The 26,307-nt window shown below is 49.1% G+C and overlaps 1 protein-coding gene across 1 annotated transcript in view; it reads right to left on the reverse strand.

The window, feature by feature from the left end:
• Positions 1-3,704: 3,704 nt before the first annotated feature.
• The window catches only part of LOC119400350 (uncharacterized), a 31,576-nt gene continuing 8,973 nt past the window's right edge, over positions 3,705-26,307 (reverse strand). The window contains exon 3 of the mRNA XM_037667369.2: positions 3,705-4,595. Within this exon, the coding sequence (XP_037523297.1) occupies positions 4,286-4,595 (310 nt within the window). The 3' untranslated portion in view covers positions 3,705-4,285. The remainder of the gene's footprint in view (positions 4,596-26,307) is intronic.

A 26,307-nucleotide genomic window follows, 5' to 3' on the forward strand; every position in this document is an offset into this window, starting at 1 on the left:
TTTTAAACTACTGGCTTTGCCATTACACCGCAAGATGACTTTAGCATACTCGTATATTCATAAGAATTCGACTGATGAGCACGTTGGTGGACACCTGAAAACACAAGAATTTCCTAAGGCAGTAAAGGTTCAGCAGACGATGCATAGTTCTGTGCACATATTGTAAATAAATTTTGAAATGCAAACACTAAAAAAGTTACAGAAGCTGTTAAGTCTGTTTACATGCATTGAATGTGAAAGCACGGCGTGTCTCGGCGTGTAAACTATTTCGACGACCATGTAGGGTGACATTGTCACATGATGTCATCACTTGGTCGTGCGACCTTTCAATGTCGCGCATTTGTGTATCCTAAAGAGTGCTGTAGCACAACTTCCGGTCGTTGTTGCACGCAGGAGAGTTGCGTGACCTGAGAAGAAACGTCACGAATGATGTCATTGGTAGAAAGGCACGTCGCTGTCGGCTCTGGTTTTGTCAGTGGTGATGCTGGCAAAATAGAACCGCGAAGCGGCATGGCGTACCTCCAGCCACTGAAACTGTCAACACTTATGCAACACTAGGCAGAACCTTACCTTTCATTCAATTCCTGCGGTAGTGGTTTGAAATCATGGGCGGCGTTTCTGCTCAGATCACGTGACTCCCGCATGTAACTGTGAACGGAGGTTCTGCTACTGTGCCCTGGAAACTCGCTACAACATCAGGTTCTTACATGGTCACATGACACTGTCTCATCATATCATCCCTTGTTCATGTGACCTTGCAACTTCTAGCGGCCATCGCCATCTTCATCGGCCACCTTTTATTTATGGCGCGCTCCGGCGCATGTGCCTCATTACTCGTGCAGCGAGCTGTGAGGTTAGGAGGAGAATTGTGCACCCTAGGTGGGCGGCCTCCTTATCCCAGTCAGCCGCGGGACATGACAATCTTTCAAGCCTGTTCTGTCAGTCTGCACTGATAATTCAGGTCCGGTTCTGATACCTTGGCCTCCCACTGTATTCGGATATTTTTGCTTGCTTGCCTACGGTGCCAGGTTTTTGTACGCATCCCCATACCATATGCATAGGGTGTTTGGTACATCACAGGACATGCAGATGTATGGGTGTTCGGTGGGTGAAATTCAGTGCGTTAGGAACTTAGGATGCTCTGAACGTAACAGTTGGTTAGCAATTTTCTGAGGGTTACGGCCTCTTCCCTTGTTTGGCTGGGGTGAGGTGGCAGATAAGGTATTCTTTCTAGCCTGTAGTGTTGCAAAATATCGCTGTACTTTCCGGGAACATTGTCCTTCCTCCATAGCGCGTTTTGAGGGAAGGCCCGGTGAACATGAGCAAGGGCGGAAGCATCGGGTGCCTCGTTTCCCAGCAGGGACTCGTGCTCTGGAGTCCAAACGATTTATATGACTGGTAGGTTTTTCTTTGTCGTTGCTGTAAGGATTTCTAGGTGTTTTTTTGAAAATCCCCCCTTTCTGAAAATTTCGTAAAGCTGCTTGGGAATCGGTGAGTATTATTGTTTCCTCCTCGCAAGTTGGAACATCCTGAAGTCACTGTTGAACATTGGTTACCTCAACCTGCGAGGTTAATTAAAAGAAATAATTCTGCTCCTACAATCGGCCCGAACTGTTCTCAGGTCTATCGCTCACCGACTCACGCGTTGTTAAATCGGACCTAACCGCGGTTCCTATAAAACTAAAGGTTCTTACGTGGTCACGCTATCATGTCACATGACGTGATCTCTTGGAAATATGCTCAAAATTGGGTCAATTTTTAATTTCACGGGAGATTGTCACATGACGTCATCATTTGATAATGCGACCTTGCAGCAGAAGGTTCAGACGTGGTCACGTGACTATGTCCCATAACGTGATTACTAGGTCTTGTGTTCAAGTTCGTTCAACCGAATTTTCAAATTGGGAGCCGAAACCAGCGTGACGTCATCACTTGATCGCGTGAGGTTTCGTACCGTCGAATGTTAAAGGGACACTAAAGGCAAATATTAAGTCGACGTTGATTGTTGAAATAGCATTCCAGAAACCTCGTAGTGCTTGTTTCGTATCAAGGAAGTGGTTATATTGAAACAAAGTCACGTTTTAATGGTCCGCATCGCGTTAGCGCACTTCAAATCACCCGCCCGAAAGCGGTGTTTCTCACGTCACTGCTGCCGTGCCCAACGTTGCCCGCATTTACTGCGCGGCGGCGTGCACTGGCGGCGTGCGCCATTCGGGCATCCGGCAACATCACATGCATGCGGCATTTTGTCGAACTTTCTGTCGGAGCGACTTTCCCGAGCTTGCAAAACACACGCGGCAGTACGCGATACCGAAACTACCACTGAGGCGACCGGGTGAGCGAAGCAGGGCGCCGGGCGAAGCGCAGTTCCGCGAAAACGGAACTTTTGAACCACGCGCGCCGTTGCCCATGGCAACGCCAAAGTGGATATTTTTTCCATGAATCAAACGGAAACGAACAAGCAGCATTTTATTACGTCTCTTGATGCACGGAAGGTTCTTTTTTTATTGCAGCTAGTTTGATTACTAGTGATCAATTGTAGTCGGACGCTCTCACCAGGGGCGTAGCCAGAAATTTTTTCGGGGGGGGGGGGGGTCAACCATACTTTATGTATGTTCGTGCGTGCGTTTGTATGTGTGCGTGCCTATATGCGCAAGCAAAACTGAAAAATTTCGGGGGGGGGTTGAACCCCCCAACCCCCCCCCCCCCCCCCCCCCCCCCCTTTGCTACGCCCCTGGCTCTCACGTCATCGGGATCACATCCAAAATGTCCCGCTCGTGGCGCTCATCGTGTGATACATTTAGCTTAATTTCTCGGTAAGTAGGGCACTGCTGTTGATAATATTGCCGTTTTAGACGTTGTCATACATTGAGCTTTCACTCAGACATAAATTGTTATTTGCCTTTAGTGTCCCTTTAACGCTGACGGGTGCCGGACGGATGCCGGATTTTTCACTTCGTGAGGCATATAATCTTCCCGCATTAAAACCTTTCTCACATATTAACACCCCATAGAGGCAACACTTAGTGCCTGGCAGACATGGCTCATTTGCAACAACTACCGGACAGCTTTCCTGCGCAACAAAAATTCGTACACAATGGCGGTGCCTCCCGTCCTCGCAACTATTGTTACGTGCAGTGTAACGAGGACGGGTGGCACCGCCATTGCGAATGAATGCACAGTGAGGGGTGGGGAGACGACCGGCCATTGTTAAACAGCGGAAACGCTACACTGCACGCAACAATTGTAGCGACGACGGGAGACACCGCCATTGTGGATGAATTTTTGTTGTGCAGGAAAGCTGCCTTGCAGTTTTTGCAACTCGTCTATCCTCTGTAATTATATTGCACTTTTCTTACGAATATTCGTGAAACTGAACACGGAATTACTGCAGTTAGAGCAGCAAAATTATCATTTTCCACCACATAGCAAGAAGTATTGCGAAACTTTACTGCAGTTCCTGCCTCAACATAAACAGCGCGCAAGCTGTCGAGGCGCGCGCATGGATATTTGCTTTATATATCCAGACTACGTCAAGTTAACATTGTCCTGTTACCTTCAAGATGTGTTACCACATGGAAGTGTTCTGAAGTAAAGCCCTTTGATCAAGGGACTTTACTTCAGAGAAGCTGTTGAAGTCCTGAATGTGTCCGACTCAAGCTCGGACTGATCTGTCACTCGAGCAAAATGAGGGCCTATATAAGTACTCTGTCAACAAAGCTTTATTTACAAACGTGTTTGCGCGTAACGAATTGCCCCAATCAATTAATGGGTGCCTGCCATTTATCCTTATAACACGATGCTTATGAATGTAAGAGAAAAACTTGCGGCAAGTGTCAATTACGCCGAATGCACTGCACACTTATGTCCCTAACTGCGAAGCTTGCCGTGCTTGATTTTAATTATCGTTTCTCTGTTGTTTTTTTCTCTTTTTTTTTTCCTTTTTTTTTCATCTGGGGTCAATCGGATTGCCACTTGTTTTCGTTAGCATGAAGTGTTTGTCAATGGCCGACATGTTCAGTCTGCCATCTTGTTGGCCGCCACCATGATTGGCCGGCGTCCATTCGTACGGACGATCTTCACGTACAGTACGAATGATATAATGTTGGCCGGGCGCTGTTGTCGTGCGCCTGATCGACGCAACCATCATTTTCCCGTATACCCTGCGGTGCCAGGCGTACATCTTGAGAAACCCTTTAGGCGTGGTTTCCTTGAAGGTGAAGCAGCGTGCAAGCAGCAGCGGCAGATACGGCAGCAGTATTAGTTCGGCTGAGGCGGGATAGAGTCACACTTCGGACTCTTTGCGGTGCACCCTGATGTGGGGCGTTCGGTCGGCGCGGCCGCTGTCGGACTCGTCCTCGTCTGTGCGCTCTTCCGCGGCGGGAACCGGGGCCGCGTGTTTGACGCCCCTCTTGCGGCGCCTCTTGGGCTTCGCCAGCAAAAGCATGGCATCCGCTTTCGGGCCTTTCCAGCCGGCGCAGTCCGAGCGCCACTTGATGCCGCTGTGGTTCTTGGGATCTGGTCCATTGCGCAGCGAAGGATCTGGCCCGCGCCGGTTCTGGGGGTCCGGACCCTTGCAAAGCACGGGCCGCTTTCTGCGATGAGATCAGAGAGATCACGTTAGATAGTTTTGTCGTTTATTTGCGCCCGGAGTGCGCACCAACCGGAGCTTTACCTTTATATATTCGTTGTCTTTTTGATTGTATGTGTGTGTGTGTGTGAGAGAGAGAGAGAGAAAGTATATCGTGACGTGATATAAAAAATGCATTAATTTAGCCGAAATCCTGTGGATGCTTAGCACCAATTTTGCGAACTACGTCCTCAATGCCTGTCGCGAAATACACTGACGTTCAGATTTACATTTATCAGAACAGCAATTTTCGGGTTTTGTTTAGTGCTGACTAGAAGATCAGTGCACTTAAAGACAGGATTTGAGGACATATTTCTCGAAACTGCTGTGCTAAGCAGAGGATTAACGAATTAATATAAAAGAAAGGCTGATTTGTTCCTGAGTGCCACGTAGCTAATGTCCTGACTGCACTGTCCTAAAAAATTCTCTCGTACTCCTCGAAGGAGGAGAGTGAAGTAAATTGAAATTTGTGATTCGTATAGAAAACAATGTCTTAATAGCGTCAATACTGAGAAATTGAGCTACATTCCGCAGCTTTGATTTGCTGATAATGCACGACTGCAGTGGCGTAGCCAGCTGATGGGGCGTCCCCTTTCTTCAAGCTGAACTTCTGCTATCACCTTTTGTAGCAACCGTCGTGAAATCATTTTTTTCTGCTATATGGCGGAAAGCGATGGTGAACTGTTTCTAGTGATAAGTCAGGCATATGCGCAAGCCTGGGGCGGTTTCCAGCACAAGCGATTGTCATGCTAAACGGGCATGAAGGCTGAGCTAAATATTGGTGGAATGGGGCTCTGGCCTCCGAGTTTGTTACGTCTTAGAACAGGGGAAGGTACGCATTCTCGGTACGCAGCAGCGTTCAGGGAAACTGAAATAGGGAAAGCGTTCTCGTCACATTTTATTTTGGGCGACGTGAGCTAGCAAAGTGCACTTAAACATAACCTCTTCTATGTTTTCCTTGGCTTCACTGTCTCCCTTTTTTCGGACGTATTGTTAAAAAAAAAACGCCAGGCCTGCGCTGAAACCGCAGCACAGTCACAGCGAAAGTTGGAAGAGCGGCGTTTCTAGAGCCCGTTGTAAGCTCTCTTGGGACTACTAATACAAGTACACTAGCAAGGTGCCCACTACGCCCATAAATCACAATTTTTGTGAAGCTGGGAAGCACCTACTAAGCCATTATTCGCCATTCTGCGGAGAAGCGAGTACCAGCTATACGTCTGTAAAGCATTATGTGCGCTTTGTTGACGCGACGACTGATGACGGTGAAGAATTATGGCTCATCCCTTTGTAATGGGTTGGAAGCTTTAAACGGCCCACCAGTTATGTAATTTGCATTGGGTGACGCCCGGTCGCCATTTCCCTCTCCCGTCATGCTGTATAACATACGTTGACGTGGGACAGAGAGGGGGGGGGGGGGAGGCGAAGAACTTTACTGAGACCCCGAGGAAATGGATCATGCGCTTATGGGCTTCCTTGGCAACCAATACAAGTGCAGTTGCGAGGAACCCACTACGCTATAAATCATTGTAATTTTTGAGAAGTATGAAAGCAGGCATTATGCCATTTTTCGTCATTCTACGGAGAGCCGTGGTGCCTGCTAAATGCATGTAAGGCTGCGCACTTTGTTGATGCTGTGCCTGATGACAATGAAGAATTATGGCGGATCCCTTTGTAATGGGTTGGAAGAAGCATTCAACAACCTTCTCGTTGCGCAATTCGCATTGTGTGACGCCTGGTTACAGAATTCGCGTTGTGCGACGCTTGGTACTTATTTTACTAATATGCTTCCTTCTGAAGCCTGTATAGGACCTTTTAAATGCGAAGCATTTCTTAGCGAACTTCTGCGACTTTGAGCGTATCTATCTATCTATCTATCTATCTATCTATCTATCTATCTATCTATCTATCTATCTATCTATCTATCTATCTATCTATCTATCTATCTATCTATCTATCTATCTATCTATCTATCTATCTATCTATCTATCTAGCCGCCTACGACTTTGTGCTCTCCTGGTCGCTTGGTTCATCGAATGTGCACCAAAACTGGTATGGCGTAACATGACTGTATGACGAACATAAATAACACGACATAACATGAAAATCATGACACGCATGTCATGTACAGCATGACTTACGTGGCACGCTCATGGGGCGCTGGCGGCCGTTTCGCTAGCTTGATCTACCACGAAATTGGTATTGCGCGACGTGACTGTGTGACGAACATAAAAACACGAGTTAACATGACAATCATGACACGCATGTCATGTACAGCATGGCTTACGTGCCACGCTCATGGAGCGCTGGCGGCAGTTTCGCTAGCTTGATATACGCCAAAATTGGTATCTTGTGACGTGACTGTGTAATGAACATAAATAACCCGAGTTAACACGAAAATCATGACACGCATGTCATGTACAGCATGACTTACGTGCCACGCTCATGGAGCGCTGGCGGCAGTTTCGCTAGCTTGATCTACCCCGAAATTGGTATTGCGCGACGTGACTGTGTGACGAACATAAAAACTCGAGTTAACATGAAAATCATGACACGCATGTCATGTACAGCATGACTTCCGTGCCACGATCATGGAGCGCTGGCGGCCGTTTCGCTAGCTTGATCTACCACGAAATTGGTATTGCGCGACGTGACTGTGTGACGAACATAAAAACACGAGTTAACATGACAATCATGACACGCATGTCATGTACAGCATGGCTTACGTGCCACGCTCATGGAGCGCTGGCGGCAGTTTCGCTAGCTTGATATACGCCAAAATTGGTATCTTGTGACGTGACTGTGTAATGAACATAAATAACCCGAGTTAACACGAAAATCATGACACGCATGTCATGTACAGCATGACTTACGTGCCACGCTCATGGAGCGCTGGCGGCAGTTTCGCTAGCTTGATCTACCCCGAAATTGGTATTGCGCGACGTGACTGTGTGACGAACATAAAAACTCGAGTTAACATGAAAATCATGACACGCATGTCATGTACAGCATGACTTCCGTGCCACGCTCATGGAGCGCTGGCGGCCGTTTCGCTAGCTTGATCTACCACGAAATTGGTATTGCGCGACGTGACTGTGTGACGAACATAAAAACTCGAGTTAACATGAAAATCATGACACGCATGTCATGTACAGCATGACTTACGTGCCACGCTCATGGAGCGCTGGCGGCGGTTTCGCTAGCTTGATCTACCCCGAAATTGGTATTGCGCGACGTGACTGTGTGACGAACATAAAAACTCGAGTTAACATGAAAATCATGACACGCATGTCATGTACAGCATGACTTCCGTGCCACGCTCATGGAGCGCTGGCGGCCGTTTCGCTAGCTTGATCTACCACGAAATTGGTATTGCGCGACGTGACTGTGTGACGAACATAAAAACTCGAGTTAACATGAAAATCATGACACGCATGTCATGTACAGCATGACTTACGTGCCACGCTCATGGAGCGCTGGCGGCAGTTTCGCTAGCTTGATCTACCCCGAAATTGGTATTGCGCGACGTGACTGTGTGACGAACATAAAAACTCGAGTTAACATGAAAATCATGACACGCATGTCATGTACAGCATGACTTCCGTGCCACGCTCATGGAGCGCTGGCGGCCGTTTCGCTAGCTTGATCTACCACGAAATTGGTATTGCGCGACGTGACTGTGTGACGAACATAAAAACACGAGTTAACATGACAATCATGACACGCATGTCATGTACAGCATGACTTACGTGCCACGCTCATGGGGCGCTGGCGGCGGTTTCGCTAGATTTATATACACCAAAATTGGTATCTTGTGACGTGACTGTGTAACGAACATAAATAACACGAGTTAACATGAAAATCATGACACGCATGTCATGTACAGCATGACTTACGTGCCATGCGCATGGGGCGCTGGCGGCGGTTTCGCTAGATTTATATACACCAAAATTGGTATCTTGTGACGTGACTGTGTGACGAACATAAAAACACGAGTTAACAGGACAATCATGACTCGCATGTCATGTACAGCATGACTTACGTGCCACGATCATGGCGCGCTGGCGGCCGTTTCGCTAGCTTGATCTACCCGGGAATTGGTTTTGCGCGACGTGACTGTGTGACGGACATAAAAACACGAGTTAAGATGAAAATCATGACACGCATGTCATGTACAGCATGACTTACGTGCCACGCTCATGGGGCGCTGGCGGCGGTTTCGCTAGATTTATATACAAGAAAATTGGTATCTTGCGACGTGACCGTGTGAGGAACATAAATAACACGAGTTAACATGAAAGTCATGACACGTATGTCATGTACAGCATGACTTGCGTGCCACGCTCATGGTGCGCTGGCGGCCGTTTCTCTAGCTTGATTGACCCCGAAGTTGGTATTGCGCGACGTTACTGTGTGACGAACATAAATAATAGGAGTTAACATGAAAACCATGACACGCATTTTCCTCAATGACATACAAGGCGATGTATGCAGCTCTTTGCTGGCTGCTTCGCATTACATCGATTCCCACAATGCGTGGGATCTGCCGGCTTTTTTGCAAAGTAGTTTCAAGCACCGGCATGGCTCAGAGGTTGAATACTGGGCGCCCACGCAGAGGACCCAGGTTCGAACCTCGTTCCGTCCTGGAATTTTTTTTTCTTATTTCGTTTTTTTTTCTTATTTCGAGCGATAGTGGTTACGGACACCGGCAGCGGCGGCGGCGGCGGCGGACAATTACGGCGCCAAAAACGGCCGCTAAAACGATCTCATAACAGCTTTCGCTGTAAAAATCGAGTCTGACGGGTCTTCAGATCTCCTTATTCCCGCTTATATGCTAACTTAATGGGCCCCTCACCGGGCCCCATCGCAAATTTTGATCACCCATTAGAAGCTGTGAGGGGCAGCCTAGGGAAGTCCTTTCCAAAATAATTTTTCAAATCGGGTGATTATTTGACAAGTTTTAAGTTAATTCGCGCTGTTACCATGCTTCCAGGAAGCGAGCTTTACAGCCAAGGCGCACACTCTCCTCCTTTGCTTCGGCGAGCTTCTGCAAACGGTTAAGGTGTCCTCACTGAGAGACAGTTATCGTGCACTCCTCCCCTCTTTCCTACCGTCTTCCTCGTTCTTTCCTGTTTAATGAAATAAAGAATCACTCACTGCATATACTCCAAACTGCCAGAGGCGAGAGACCGCGTCTTCTTCACGTGACTAGCCCCACTCCCTTCCTTTCTGTTTCGTCCGTTGTCTGAGAAAATTTTGCGCAAAAAGTGTTGATCATGGAGTACCAACTAGCTCGAACCCACACCTTGTCCTGTTTTGCTTCACGGCGCACGCGCTGCGGGCTCCCCACTGCCCCGCGCTCCCTTATGGGCTGCAGAAATAAGTGCCTTTTCTTTTGAACCACTACCACCGCCATTGGATGAAGAACAGAGTTCATAATTACACGCCTGATCTGCGCAGCCGTGTAATATTTTGCAGCCAAGGTCGCCGTCGATTACGTACTCTACGCGTCGTACGTGTTCGTTTGCAATACCCAAATCAAGGGAGGGGCCCTTTAATCGGTAACGTATCCGGCCTAAGAGGAAAGCCACCACGCAGTTCATGTATCGCTTGTGTATTCATCATTACCGCCACCATCTTCAAACGATCTCCTATTATACAGGGCTGTAATTATTTCAGGCGACTTCGTTCTATGGTTATATATTTCAAATATCAACTACTGATCATCTGCCGTCCTTGGATGCGTTTTCCATATCTCGATTTTAATGTATGCTGTTTCTGTTACTCTAACACTGTTCAAGTCAGGCACGTAGCCAGGATTTTTTTTCGGGGGGGGGGGGGGGGGGGCAAGGCTTAATTATTCGAAAGAAAGTCTTTTCATGGCAAAAAGAAAAAAAAATTGCCCGGGAACATAAAAGGCTGAACGAATTTCGGGGGGGGGGGGGGCGCCCCCCCCCCCTTGCCTACGTGCCTGGTTCAAGTGCTCTAATAGTAAGATACTGTAACTCTAATAAATTTCACATAAACAACCCAAATCCAAGCCTCTTCTTGATTTCAACGAGAGCATCATCTGGGTGTGTCCAGATAAGATCAAACACGAGGTCCCGGTCACCACTCCCGATTTTGATGAAATTTACTGTAGGCCTAGGCATTACATCCAGAACAATGGTTTCGAAGTTTGTTTCGCGAAAAAAAATTGTTCGCCTGAAAAAAAATTGTAAATTTCGGCCGCAACAACACCTTTCCGCCAATTTCGCAATTTCTCAATTTTGAGCGCGCCTAGGGAATAAACGGTGCACTTCTTGGTCACAATATTTATTCCCTTCAAATAACAAGTGAAATACAATCTTGTGAGTCTATTATTTCTCTTGCCTGTCGAAGCACTTTTCAAGAAAAAAATCACAAACGTGGCAACTTGCACAAAATACCTGTATTTCAGGAATTTATTGCTGCAAACAAGTAAAAGTGAGGACAGTAAAAATCGGTTCATATTAACTTTGATACCTTCGCTCTCTTTTAAAATAATTTGCGTGGTTTTATCGCGCTCCGTTTTACTCGATAATTGGGCTGAAACGGAAGTGATTTACCAAAAACGCCGAATTTTGAAAATAGTTTTCTCAAAAAGGCCATTTATAATTTAAAAAAAAATCGCTCTGATTGAAGTCAAGGACGTCATCTACCATTCTGCATAAAAAAACGTTGCATTATTTTGGTTGCTAACAAGTTATAAGGCGTCAAATGTGACCAAGTCGGCCTAGCGACCGCGTCGTTCGTTATGTGCTGAAACTCGGATAAAAATTGTCGAAAATACTTGTACATGACATAATCACAAATCAGCAGCTCCACAACAACAAATGCGCAACCAGGTGTCATGGTTCAGCAAGCTTTGTCTTGCGATCAGCTGCTTGACAAACCCGCAGCAGCGGCCGCTCGATGCCGCGGGCGCTCACATTACATGAGTGCCGCTTCGACTGCGGATGAGCACCGCTTGCGCGCCAAACTACGCTCAGAGGACGAAGGAGAGAAGGAATGCATCACTGTGAAAGTTAAAGGCTGTGAAGTGCCAACAAATGTTATAATATGCAACAAAAACTCTGCCGGTAACTTTCGCAGTGAGCGCCTTCAATACAGCACGCATGTATTTTTTTCCCCTGCTGTTATGCCCGCAGCCGCAAAATAACGTGATAAACGCTCGGCTTGCGTTGAATATTATATCTGCATGCGCACAAAAATACGGTATTGTAAAAGCGGTGCTTTATTGAAGCAAAGGACTTGGACACACTTCTTTTCACAGCCGCCTGACACAAGTGTTGCACGAGATGGAGAACAACTGCAGTTTAAATTGTTCGACCATCGGAACCACGTATGACAGCTTTCTTTAGATGTCAACGGCTTGCTTTTGTGTCATATATTGCTGATAGAGTCAACCTAATTATTTTTAGGCCATCAGAAGAAAGGAAGCAACACATGAGCGCACTACTGGAGGCGGTCACTGCAAAATTGCCGGCAGAGATTTCATTGTATAATATGGCTTTTGTTGGTACTTAAGAGCCTTTAACTTTCACAGTGATGCTTTATTCCTTCTCCCGTTCGCCCTCTGAGCGTAGTTTGGCGCTCAAGCGGTGCTCATCCGCAACCGAAGCGGCCGCGGCATCGAGCGGCCGCCGCTGCGGGTTTGTCAAGCGGCTGATCGCAAGACAAAGCTTGCTGAACCATGACACCTGGTTGCGCATTTGTTGTTGTGGAGCTGCTGATTTGTGATTATGTCATGTACAAGTATTTTCGACAATTTTTATCCGAGTTTCAGCACATAACGAACGACGCGGTCGCTAGGCTGACTTGGTCACATTTGACGCCTTATAACTTGTTAGCAACCAAAATAATGCAACGTTTTTTTATGCAGAATGGTAGATGACGTCCTTGACTTCAATCAGAGCGATTTTTTTTTAAATTATAAATGGCCTTTTTGAGAAAACTATTTTCAAAATTCGGCGTTTTTGGTAAATCACTTCCGTTTCAGCCCAATTATCGAGTAAAACGGAGCGCGATAAAACCACGCAAATTATTTTAAAAGAGAGCGAAAGTATCCAAGTTAATACGTACCGATTTTCATTATCCTCACTTTAACTTGCTTGCAGCAATAAATTCCTGAAATAGAGGTATTTTTGTGCGATTTGCCAAGTTTGTGATTTTTTTGTTCAAAAGTGCTTCGACAAGCAAGGGAAGTAATAGACTCGTAAGATTGTATTTTACTTGTTCTTTAAGGGGAATAAATATTGTGACTAAGAAGTGCACCGTTTTTTCCCTAGGTGCGCTCAAATTTCAAAAATCGCGAAATTGGCGGAAAAGCGTTTTTTGCGGCGAAAAGTTGTATATTTTTTTTCAGGCGAAAAAATTTTTTTTCCGCAAAACTAACTGCGAAACCATTGTTTTGGGTGTAATGCCTAGACCTACAGTAAATTTCATCACAATCGGGTATGGTGACCGGGACCTCGTGTTCGATCTTATCTGGACACACCCTGCTGTCGTTTGTTGTCTTCTAATCAATTTTGGTCTCTCGATATCTTAAACGTTACTGCTAGCCATATTGTTACGGGGAAAATACAATACTGAGTCAGTATCAAGCCACAGCACAGCTCACAACACAACGTCGACTTCACCTCTTTTTCAGCTCCCTTTTCAAGGTATAGCCCACTATGCACTCTTAGCGTAGGTAAAACCACGCAACACAACCCCCGGCGGCAAAAGCGCCGACCCGGCGCGTCTATGGGACCACAGTAGAAGGTGGGTGGTAACGCTTGAGCCTGGATACGTGGACGACGTCACGGGATAACAGAGGAGAAGAGTTTGTAGGATTAGCCGGGACAATTTCGTATGTAACGTCTGTCACTTGTCGAAGCACGCGGTATGGCCCCGTGTATCGAGAAAGTATAGCTTCTCAGAGAGGCCGGCACGTCGCGTTGGGGACCAGAGAAGAACGAGGGAACCCGTTTGAAAACGTTCGTCACGATGCCGCTCGTCGTAACGGTGCTTCTGTGTTTCTTGAGAAGCCGTCAATCTGTTGCGGGCAAGCTGACGGGCGTGGTCAGCGCGGGCAATAGCGTCGCGTGCGTATTCCGTGGTCGACTCTGCAGCAGCCGGAAGGAAGGTATCCAATGGCAACGTTGGTTCGCGTCCAAACAAAAGGTAAAACGGTGAGTATCCAGCGGTGTCGTGCCGGGAGGAATTGTACGCGAACGTCACGTAGGGCAGTGCAAGGTCCCAGTCACGATGGTCGGTCGACACGTATTTCGAAAGCATGTCTGTCAGGGTCCGGTTTAAGCGCTCTGTCAGCCCGTTTGTCTGGGGATGGTAAGAGGTCGTGAGCTTATGCTGGGTGGAACAGGAACGCAGGATATCGTCAATCACTTGAGAAAGGAAAGTACGGCCTCGGTCTGTCAACAGTTGTCGTGGGGCACCGTGCACTAAAATAAGATCCCGAAGTAAAAATCAGCGACGTCTGTAGCGCAGCTGGTTGGAAGGGCTCGCGTGATTGCGTAGCGGGTCGCGTAATCGGTAGCAACGGCAACCCACTTGTTTCCTGAAGTGGATGTTGGAAAGGGACCGAGAAGGTCCAAACCGACTCGGAAGAAGGGCTCCGGTGGGATGTCGATAGGCTGAAGATACCCAGCAGGAAGTCCCGACGGCTTCTTGCGGCGCTGACAAACTTCGCAGGCGTTGACATAACGCCGCACAGAGCGTGCAAGGCCAGGCCAGTAGAAGCGGCGGCGCACACGGTCATACGTGCGAGAAACGCCAAGGTGACCAGCGGTTGGGGCGTCATGAAGCTCGTGGAGGACTGTGGAACGCAGGTGCTTTGGTACGACCGGCAGTAGAGCGAGTCCGGCGGGTGACAAATTACGCCGATATAAGGTGTCATCTTTGAAGGCAAACATGCGTACAGAGGCGTCGTGCGGGGAGGATCGCAGCCGTTGCATTATTTGACTGATATGCGGATCCCGACGCTGCTCGTCGCCGAGGCGAAGCAGCTGGGAGAGGGAAAATACGCAGTCGATCGAGGCAGTGCTCGTAGAGGGCCGGTCAGCCACAGGGTAGCGGGATAAGCAATCCGCATCTTGGTACAGTTTTCCACTCTTGTACACGACCGTGTAGGTATACTCCTGCAAACGGAGTGCCCAGCGAGCGAGACGACCTGTGGGATCTTTCAAAGAGGCGAGCCAACAAAGGGCATGATGGTCGGTGAGCACTGTAAACTGTCGGCCGTATAAATAAGGGCGAAATTTCGCAACTGCCCATACCACAGCGAGGCATTCGCGCTCCGTGATTGAATAATTGCGCTCCGAAGTGGACAGCAGCCTGCTAGCATAAGCTATCACGTGATTCTGCCCACGCTGTCGCTGGGCCAACACAGCGCCGATTCCGTAACCACTGGCGTCAGTGCGGACTTCGGTTGGCGCGGCAGGGTCGAAGTGGGCCAGAACAGGGGAAGATGTGAGCAGTGTGACAAGCTTGGAGAAAGCTGCTGCTTGCGAGGGACCCCAGTTAAAGGGCGTGTCTTGTTTGAGCAGGTCCGTGAGAGGTCTAGCAATTTCGGCGAAGTCTTTGACAAACCGCCGAAAGTAGGAGCAGAGTCCCACAAAGCTGCGAACATCTTTGGCGGTTTTCGGCACAGGGAAGTCCTTCACGGCGCGAATTTTTTCCGGATCAGGTTGTACGCCGGAGGCATCAACAATATGCCCAAGGATCGTAATGCGGCGACGGCCGAACCGGCACTTGGACGAATTAAGCTGAAGTCCGGCGAGACGGAACACTTCAAGAATTGCTGAAAGTCTCTCAAGGTGCGTTTCGAACGTGGGCGAAAACACAATTACGTCGTCTAAATAACATAGACACGTAGACCACTTGAATCCGTGAAGCAGAGAATCCGTCATTCGTTCGAATGTGGCTGGGGCATTACATAGGCCGAAAGGCATGACCTTGAACTGGTAAAGGCCGTCGGGTGTTACAAAGGCCGTCTTCTCTCGGTCCGCGGGATCCACAGCGATCTGCCAATATCCGGAACGGAGGTCGATGGAAGAGAAGTACGAGGCACCATGCAGACAATCAAGGGCGTCGTCAATTCGAGGTAGAGGGTAGGCGTCTTTCCTTGTGATGTTGTTGAGATGGCGATAGTCCACACAAAAGCGCCACGATCCGTCCTTCTTTTTAACTAACACTACCGGAGACGCCCAGGGACTGGAGGACGGCTCTATAATGTCCTTCGCTAGCATCTTATTTACTTCCTGTTGGATGACGCTCCGCTCAGACGCAGACACTCTGTAGGGGCGGCGGTGAACAGGGTTGGCATCACCTGTGTGTATGCGATGCTGGACAACGGACGTCTGCCCTAGAGGTCGGTCACCGAAATCAAAAATGTCCTGGTAGGACCCGAGAACGCGCTGGAGGGCTTCAACGTGTTCAGGCGGAAGGTCAGCGGCGATCATGTTAAAAATTTGACGGCTGCCACAATTGGTTGTCGGTTGCGTCCGCTGCGTAGGAACAGCGGCATCCAAGGCGAAAGCTTCGACCGGTGAATCTAGTAGCGAACAAAGGTGGGCTACGGAAATGCCTTGTGGGAGCACTTGATTTGCGAAGCCAAAATTTACCACTGTTAGCCAGGTTCTGTTAGCCGTGAGGCTGAGAACCGTATAGGGAACAGCAACACAATGCGTGAGCAGGAAGTCGGGAAGAGGCGCAGCGTAGTAGTCACCGTCTGGCACAGCTGGTGAGCACAACATATCGACGTACGTAACAGATTGCTGGGGCAGATGAATAAAGTCGCTGCAATGTAATCGGCACGAAGGTTGGGACGGGGGGTCACTGAGTTGTGGCAGTTCAAGGCGCAGCACACCGGCGGAGCAATCAATAAGCGCAGAGTTGGTTGCCAGAAAATCCAGCCCAAGTATGAGGTCGTGGGGACATGTGGCAAGGACAGTAAACAGGACGACCACCTGATAACCGGCAACGGTAAGCTGAGCTGTACACATCCCAACGACAGGAACGGTGCCGCCATCCGCGACTTGTACCACATTGGTCAAGGGTGGCGTCAGAATCTTCTTCATGCGACGACGAAAATCCGCACTCATGACAGAGACGTGAGCGCCTGTGTCGATCAAAGCTTGAACAGGAGTGCCATCAACATGTACTTCAAGTGTGTTCTGGTGTAGACGTAAGGGCAACAGAGGATTTTTGGTCAACGTCGACAGGGCAGCTTCACCTCCAGAAGCTGCGCAGCCTAGTTTTCCGGAGACATGCGGCGGCTAAATGACGGCGAGGGCGAGCGGCGGCGCGTTGGTGAGCGAGAGGAACGGCTTGGAGGCGGCGACGATGGGAAGGTGCGGCCATAGTCCTCAGGGGCGGCGAATGCTGAAGACTCAGTGCGGTTCGGATAACGGCGATTCATTGAGCGGAAGGGGCCGTTGTACGCGGGATACTGGCTAGGAGGAGTAGAGGGCCACTGACTGCGACAGTAACGAGCAACGTGGCCTGCACGACCACAGCGGAAGCAGATCGGCTTATCATCTGCTGTTCGCCATTCAGAAGGGTTCCTGGAACGAACAGGGTACTGACGGCGGCGTGTTGTCTCAGAGGCTACGGAGGTGTCAGTATTGTTCATGGCACATACAGTGGAACACAGACCCAGATTGGCGAATTCCTGGCGGACAACGGCCTGGATCAGGGCGTCAGCTGGGGCCGGTGTCTCGGACAACGTTGGTTTATGGACAGCCGGGCCCACAGCCTCGAGTCCGCGTCGGACGATGCGTGTCACATCGTCAGTTGTGGACGGCTGAAAAGGGGTTCCTTCGCAAGACGATGTTGCAGCGGTGTTGGGGAGACGATGGAACGGGTGCGGAATGCGCCGACTCTTCGCTTGTTCCAGGCGGCGACACTCCTTAATTACGGCGTCGATGGTCGTGACGTTGGTAAAAACGAGCAGATTGAACGCATCGTCTGCGATACCCTTCAAAATGTGTGAAATCTTGTCAGCCTCGGACATGTTGTGGTCAACCTTTTGACACAAGGCTAACACTTCTTGAATATAGGTCAAGTAGGGCTCGGTTGACGTTTGAGTACGTACGGCCAATTCTTTCCGTGCAGCAAGCTGTTGACCAAATGGGTTGCCGAAAAGGTCACGGGGCTGTTGTTTAAACATGTCCCAGCTTGTGACTTCGTGCTCGTGGGTCTCAAACCAGACGCGAGGGGTTTTGTCGAGGTAGAAGATGACATTTGCCAGCATAACGGTTGGATCCCAGCCATATTGCTTGCTGATGCGCTCGTACATGCTGAGCCACTTGTCCACATCGATGTTCTTCTCCCCGATAAAGGTGCCGGGGTCACGGGGTTGCGTTAAAGCGACGTACTGGGTTGTTGTTGTCGGAGATGTTGCCGACGTAGCTGGCGAAGGCGTGTCTTCACCCGGAGCCATGGTTGCAGACTTAAGGAGGCGTCCACTGCGGAGCTCCGTCGTCAAAAAAAAAAGTACCCCGCAGCTCCACCAAAAATGTTACGGGGAAAATACAATACTGAGTCAGTATCAAGCCACAGCACAGCTCACAACACAACGTTGACTTCACCTCTTTTTCAGCTCCCTTTTCAGGGTATAGCCCACTATGCCCTCTTAGCGTAGGTAAAACCACGCAACAATATCACGTTCCGTCGCTTGTAGCTTATAAGTCGCTGTGACAGTGCGCTGCTAAACACGAGGGCGTAGGTTCGATTCCTGGCTACGGCGGGCTCAGTTCGATATGGGAAGAATGCGAAAACACCTGTGCACTTAAATTTAGGTGCGCCAGAAATAAACCGAGGTGGTCAACATTTATGCGGAGTTTGAAACTACATCGCGCCTCACAATAGTATCTTGGTTTTCGCACGTATAACGGAATTTAATTTCACTTAATTAATGGCTCTTCTGTTACCTCCCAAGTTCCGGCCTTATGGCTTGGCGCTTACGGAATGCAATTTTTTTTTCAAAGATAACCACTATCTTCCTTTTCTTGGCGCCCTTGCTCGAAAATCCATGTGTTATGAGTTTCAAAAATCTATATCAGTCGTAAAATTGATTATGATTCGAGTACGCTGTCACTTGACCAAGAAAAGCGCACTTCTGCACGCTCACTACTAATAACAAACCCTAGTTCTCTCTCAAGGCTATTGAAGATTACCTTAGCCTTCTGCAAATTAGTTCCCAAGCGTATTAACTTTACCAGTTCGGGCAAATAAATTCCGCCAGCACCTCTGTCACGCACGATGGGTAGGTAGCTAGTACCATGGGCGTCGGCAGGGGGTTGCAAAAGGAACACTTGCCCCCCCCCCCCCCCAAGCGGCACCAGCCCTTCCCCCTCTCACCCTCGCCCACATCCCCAAAGACCCCCTCCTCCATATGTGCTTCTTTATTTTCTTGCTGACATCGGTGATCAGAGACCTTCCAGAATGTTCCTTTCAATCCCGACGTCAAAAAAAAAAAGTCAGGGAACCTTTCTACTGATCTTTCTTCTGCGAAAACGCAGGTAGCCAGCACCAACAAAGGCAAATTCAAGCCGTCCACCTGTGGAAGCCTTTTCCCCTGCAAATTGTGCCCCTGGCATTCTTCCGAAGAAACTGAAATTTTCTCTTCAGACGACCTTCTTTGGCCCCGCATGAGCTACGCCTCGGTTATTTGCTAACTCAACGAAAACGGGCACAGACCGCACCGTGAACGGTGCTAAATGTGTTCGGAAGGCACATTTCTCTGCACTTCTGTACTTCGAAAGATTTTGGACGGAAGATGCCGTTTGGTTGCGCGATGTACATTTTCTGTTTCCACATAACTTCGCTGAAGCAGCTAAGCCCTGCATGACTGAAAGGAATGAGGTTTCGGTGAATACGATAATCTGTACTTGAGACTCCACGCAACATCAGCTGGAATCTCCGCGGGCCCCCGCCGTGTCCAGCAAAAAGGGCCAGGGAGATCAACAGATCAACAGATCAACTTCAATCTTTTTTTCTCTGCTTTTCACCTTTCCCGCTATTTTCCCCTCAAGACACCGAGTTGTGATCCCAACAATGGCTGCAAAAATAACCTTCAACGTCTCCCCCCCCCCGCCCCCCCCCCCCCCCATCCCGACCAACACATTTGCTGGCTGCCACGGTCGCAAACGCTTTAGCCGCGTTTGCCAGTGACGCCTGAAGTCGTACTTGCGGATTCCTTTAGAAGGAAGCCCCCCCCCCCCCGTCCCCCCATTCTTTCTCTTTCTTTTTTGTTATGGTGCCAGTGACGGGTAAAATCCACAGCACCAACGTTCAGCCCCCTAAATCAACGGGAGAGTAACGACGGCCCTTCGTCATGGTTGCTTCGAGTATGTTGAAGGCCGCATGTGGTGGTGCGCCCTAAGGATGCCGACGTGTTTACGTTTTCGGGGGAGAAGGCTGTGTCTTTCGCTCGCCGACGGCGGCCGCTCAGCTTTTCTTTTTGTGTGGAGTGCTCAGGGCGAGAGCGGTTTCGCACCAAGGGGCGAACCGCGAGGTCGCAGAATGCCGAGAGGGGTTGGATTTCGAAGCGGGGACCGGTGCCGGACACCTCCCGCTGTGTTTGAAGTGCATTGCGGTCAGTTGCGCCGGCTGCGATGGCGCCACGCGAGCAGTTGCGCGCCGCCTCCCCTCTGGTGGGCCACGGCCGCCGCGGTCTTGTTTTTGAACTCCGGGAAGACGCCGCTTCCGGCCAGGAAACAGACCACACTGCGTAGATCTGAAGCGCAGGCGGCGCTGTTTGATGACATCGGTCGGCGACGGGAACACGCGACAGAGGCGAAAGAAACCCCAGTAGCCTAGTTAGCGCCAAGTTCGAGGCGACGGTCCTTTTGCTGGCCGACGATGCCGCTGAAGCGCGGAATGTGGGAGCAATAAATCCCGCACATGTGGCGTCGGCTCCTGAAACCGTGCGTGACCACGTGTCGATGAGAAAGGAGGAAAACCGTTGTTTTTCGTAATATCTTGGTTTTCCGTTTAGGCCCGGCCCGGTGGGCTGTGGCCTACGAGTACTTGCGCTCTGGTTGGCCGCCGTGGTCAAGGGAGGGATAAAGGGATGCCACCGCCCTTTTTCTTTGTTTGTTGCATAGATATTGACCTGCACGTGAGTGGTACGGATTTTTGCGAAGTGTCATTTCTCGAAAGCCCTTCTCTAGCGACCTCTCTACTCACGGCTACAATGTGTACCCGCCACGGTGAAAAAAATAGCTTGTACCCAACAGAACAGGAAAAAGTGCCGCTCCGCTAGGGAATCTCGCAGCTTGCCTGCGCCAAAGTGAGCGCGCGTCCGTGAGCATCGTGGAGCTGTTGTACAGTGCCACCGCAACGCGAAAATGGACATCAGAAGCTTCTTTAAAAGGAAAGCTGATACTGACGTTGCGCCATGTTTGATGAAGAAGATACAACTTTCCGAGCTGGACCACGATCCCGAATCCGAAGATATTTCTACCACTTCCTCCGAACTTGAGGAGCCTCCAACATCAAGGCACCCTCTCGACATCGGCTGCGCCCTCAAATCATCTCTAGCAGGTAAGCTACATCACAGCAAATAGTACGGCTCCAGTCTTTGCCATACGAAACTTTTGGGCACACCGACAGTTCGGGGAAAAAAGTCATTCGAAGTTGATTCATTGCCGATTTCTTTTTTTTTTTCTTACTCTTTGAGGACAAGCACCTTGTTCTGCGTGGTCCCGGCTTTAACATGTCCCACTATGCTGGCCCGTTAACCTGCAGCATGCATGCCCTTTGTGTTAATTATTTAGCGTGCTCCTTGTTTTGACCCTTCAGTTGGTAAACCAGATTGAGGCTAGCTTCATAAAAGCTGGCCTAATAATTTTAACATTGCCTAGATGGGCATCATACCGGGAAGCCAGATGTTGCACTGATGAAGATGTTGTACTCATCACAAGGAAACTGCAGCATGCACCGTCTTAGTTTAAAATAAAAGTTCCGTAGGAGTATGGCGTCCTTGTTCATGTATAGGAACGCTCATTCGTCACATTGCAGAATAGTGCACCGTCATTGGATGATGAGTTAACCGGGAATTCAAAGGGGTGCGACAAGTACCGCTATACTTAGTTTCGAAAATATGCGGGCAGTTTCTCATAATTAGACGTCATCTAAGAACTTTCCAATTGACTCTGCTTTTTGTTCCGGTCGACAAAGGCAGTGATGTGATAGCTGCGCCATACTGCGCCAATACGTGAAACCTGCTACATCCTGCTACATCTCCGCTGTTCTGCGCCAAAACTGTGCCAAAGCTGCCGCGCGGCAAAATTTTAGTGCCGCGAGAGGAATGGGTTCGTGCATCATTTTTCACGGCACGCTGCCCGGCGCTTTCTGGGGGACCTGACCGGACGCAGATTGATAGGTAGGCTCGTTAAGCACTGGTTTGGCTTGCTCAGGCTTTTGGGGGCCGACAGAACCCTCTGCAGACTGCTGTAAATTGGCATGACCCCCCAAAAATGCACCTTGGAAGGAGCGGCTCGCCGACAGCTGGTGTGACCGCACCGCCGCAGCAACATAGAAGTAAAATTTCAATTATTAGTGTATACAGCGACGTCCGTGCCTGTCTTATTTTTGGCCCCCTTTTGAAGTTCTGCTACTCGAACTATAATAGCCCTGTCACATGGGCAACCTTAACCATGGTTAGGGGTATAGCTACACAGCAGAAAAAACAGCACTTAATCTCGTAACCGCGGTTATGCAAACAGAGAAGCTGGCAAGATGGCGGACAAGCTTCGCACCAGCCGTGAACTGGCGCAGTTAATTGGCAGCTTCGTGTTGTTTGAGGATTTTCACGGAACGCGACTCCAGTCGGTGAGCAGAACTGGGAAACTGGGTTCGCCCGGGTTCGCCGTGGAACGGCTATCAACAAAGACTGTTCCGTCCTCGACGGGATTAGCAAAAAGCGTATCGCTACACGTTTCTTGAGGGGAATTGCTTTTCGCATTGTTCGTATCTCGCCGTCTCAGAGCCTCAAGTCGTTCCACCAAGTTTAATGTCGACATCCCGAACAAGATGGACGAAAATGGTGACACTATGTCATCTTGGTGTCGCCAAGGCAGCGATGTCAGTGGATTTTGCATTGTCTGCAGTCAGACTATTAACCGTGAACAGCATGGCTTTGCAGCGATAAAGCGACGTGCTACAAGCAGCCGAATTCCACTGTGTCGAATGGGCCGAAATGTGGATGTTCCGAACACTTTTCCGCGTCGTGGCGGGCGATCAGAATGCTTCGGAAGTACGCGCGCGGCCAGCGCACACACTGTCAGAACTCAGGTTATCGTTTACCACAAACGCTGTGGGTGAAACCGCGGTCGCTCTTGACATTATCATGTATGGCGACGACGAAACTGACGGAACTCCGAAAGTGCACGCGCGTCCAACGCCCACCCAGTCCAAGCGACGCCGCTTCCTGCAAACGCCGCGGACAAAACCGCTACAGATGCGATTATATATGATAGCAACAAACGACGTAGTTTTGAGGACACCTGCGCGGCCAGCGCAGGCGGATTGAAAACGGAACTACCGTTTGCCGCAACCGTTGCGCACGAAACCACGATCGCTATCAACGCGTTCATCGATAGCGACTACAAGCTCCGAAGGTAAGCGGCTAACGCAGCGGTAGATTAAAGGCTATATATAGTCGTAAAAAAAGGCACGAAGCAGTGGCGTAGCCGAAGGGGGGGGGGGGGGTGCACCAGGCCCGACCCCCCCCCCCCCCGATATATATATATATATATTTTTTTTTTTTGCTATGGCATACAGAGTCCATGGCAAAATGACACTTGACCACATCTGCCTGCCCGGCCCCCACTTCAAATCAAGGATGTCCCCCCCCCCTGAAAAAGATGTCTGCCTACGCCCCTGACATGAAGCCTTTCGGCGTTCGTGTCGATCTTCGCTTGCCGCTATGGTGGAGCGGACTTCACTTAGTTTTCAGTTGGCCTCATGCGATGCTTTGACGCGCGCTTTCGCGGCAGCCAGCTCTCCGTCCCTTACTGTTTCCTTCACGGGTGTCACAGGTGTCACCTTCACGGGTGTCACAAGTTCTTTTGACGGAAATAAATGTTTTGTGTGTATATCGTAGTTTGAAAACAGATTTTGCTAGTTTTATGATGATATAAAATTTTGGGCAATACGGATATTGTCGTTCCCCCTTCAGATTCGTATCAGCGAGATTCTACTGTAGTTGGGAAACCTTACCTGCGTTGTTTGTTTGGCCACCCTAAGCCATTATACGACCGCAATGCCAATGTTTACACTTACGGGGCTGTTCGGTGATCCAGTGGTGTTATGCAAACACCGATTATTGGACAGAACTTTTTATTTCAAGAGTTCCTCCTTATTTGACTGTTCTGCTTCACACGGTTCATTTTTCCACTTGGCAGTGAGCTTTTAGCTGCTCCAAAAGCTGTTTTCCCTGCTCCCAAATCCGTTTTTGACTGCTCCAAAAGCCCTTTTACCCGCTCCAAAACGCACTTTTTGCTGCTCCAAAAACCTGCTCCAAAACAGCTTCAGTCAATCACATCACTGCAAAGGACACCTTTTTTCGGTAAGCTTAAAATTACCGACAATATTATTGGCCATCTTTGTGGCCAAAATATAACAACGGGTCTCAAATCAGGCCAAACGATCTCCGCCCGGTCTCTGTCAATCACCCAAGATCGTGTCCGAAGGCTAAGATGGATGGAAGTTGCTGTGCCAGTTCTCAAAAAAGGGGCGTACAATTTCGTAACTTTAACTTATTTGCAAATCTATTGACGGGCGTAATGCTATAAAAATTTCACTATCGGTTTCAACAAGGCATATCTAGCATTGAATTTTGTAGTGACGATCACATAGAAAAAGCTGATAAAATATTTCCACAACTTCGGTTGAATGACGTTCGCTAAATTTATGGATGGTCCTCGGTTAATTGCGACATACCATGTGGAGCGCCAGTAAACATGTACCAACCGTATGTGTTTAAATGACGCTTTAATAGCGGCGTCACGTACGGATGTAAGCAGTTTATGTATACAGTAACAATTTTAAGTAAAACGTAGTAAATATTCTTGGGAGAATGATACGGCGATTACATACCGAGGCCAGCTAATGTAACACTTATTGTTCCCATTTTCCTTGTTGCAGACAATGACTTAAAACGGAAACTTCTGACTAGCCCTTGGACGCCTCCAGATACGTACAATTTCAAAGCGGATGCTGCAGAGCTGAAGCAAGCCAGGGCGTTTCGACCAGCGTGGCTATCGCAGTATCCGTGGCTGGCGTATTCCAGTGTGCTTAAAGGTGCGCTCTGCCGCCAATGTGTCGTTTTCAAGCCAGTGACCGGGAAAGGACGACAAGGAGCTTTTATCGTCACTGCTTTCACCAAGTACAAAAAGTTTCACGAGTCCGCCAAGGAGCATGAAAAGTGCGAATGGCACAAGGACGCAACCGGAAGGAGAGATAACTTCCTTCGCCTCCTCAACAAGGCAACCGGTGTCGCACTGCAGCTCGACACAGCCGCAAAGGAAGAAGCGGAATGCAATAAGCAGAAACTTGTCTCGATTACAGCGGCTGTGCTCTTCTGCGGCATGCATGATTTGCCTGTGCGAGGGAAACAAGCACAAAGCGGGATTTTTCAGGACCTTCTCGGGTTTCGCGTCGACGCTGGGGACCACGCGCTACAAACACATCTCGACAATAGCGCCAAAAACGCAAAGTACACATCAGCAAGTATTCAAAACGAGCTGATAAAAATCAGTGAGGACCTCCTTCGGAGAGACATTGTAAGTGCGTGCAACAAATCCGGGCAGTATTCGCTGCTGGCAGATGAATCTGCGGACATATCAGGCACAGAACAGCTCACGTTTGGTATCCGGTTTGTAGAAACAGGTCTCAAGGCTGTACGAGAAGAATTTGTTGGTATGATTCCGTTGGAAAGCATGAACGCAGAAACCATTTCTGACACAATTCTCAAAGCTGTTGACGACTTTGGCCTCAATCCTGATAACATCGTAGGCCAAAGGGTACGATGGCTGCTCTTCAATGGCGGGCAACATATCTGGCGTACAGGCTAGAATCACAGAAAAACACCCTCGAGCCATGTACTTTCACTGTGCTTCGCATCGGCTAAACTTGGTTGTGAACAAGGCAAGCACGGTGGCGGACATCAGAAATGCGGTGGCATCCATCAAAGCGACAATCAAGTTCTTTCGAGAAAGCCCCCTCAGGAGGAAGAATGCGCCTTCGCTGCCCTTGCTTTGTGAAACCAGGTGGAGCTCCAAATATAAAAGCATTCGTCTCTTTCGCCAACACTTCCTTGAAGTTATGGAGGCCCTGACAACACTGTAATCGTCTGCGAACAGGCAAACGCGGGAAACTGCACACCAACTATCGTGAAGTCTATGCTCGCCTTCATTTTTGGTTTGCCTGACCATTATCGCAAGATATTATGCTCTCCTTGAACCGGTGACAAACATGCTGCAAAGCCCCCAGATGGACATTTTAAAGGTGCAGCAGCATATGCGGCTCCTGTCTGAAGCAATTGGTGAGCACAGGGCAAAAGCGGAAGAAGTGTTTAGGGACCTTTATTCTGCGACCGAGGAGACCGCAGAACAGCTTGGTGCAGAAGTCAGTGTGCCGCGAATGGT

Source organism: Rhipicephalus sanguineus, chromosome 1 (genome assembly GCF_013339695.2).
Source record: "Rhipicephalus sanguineus isolate Rsan-2018 chromosome 1, BIME_Rsan_1.4, whole genome shotgun sequence".
Lineage (NCBI taxonomy): Eukaryota > Metazoa > Arthropoda > Arachnida > Ixodida > Ixodidae > Rhipicephalus > Rhipicephalus sanguineus.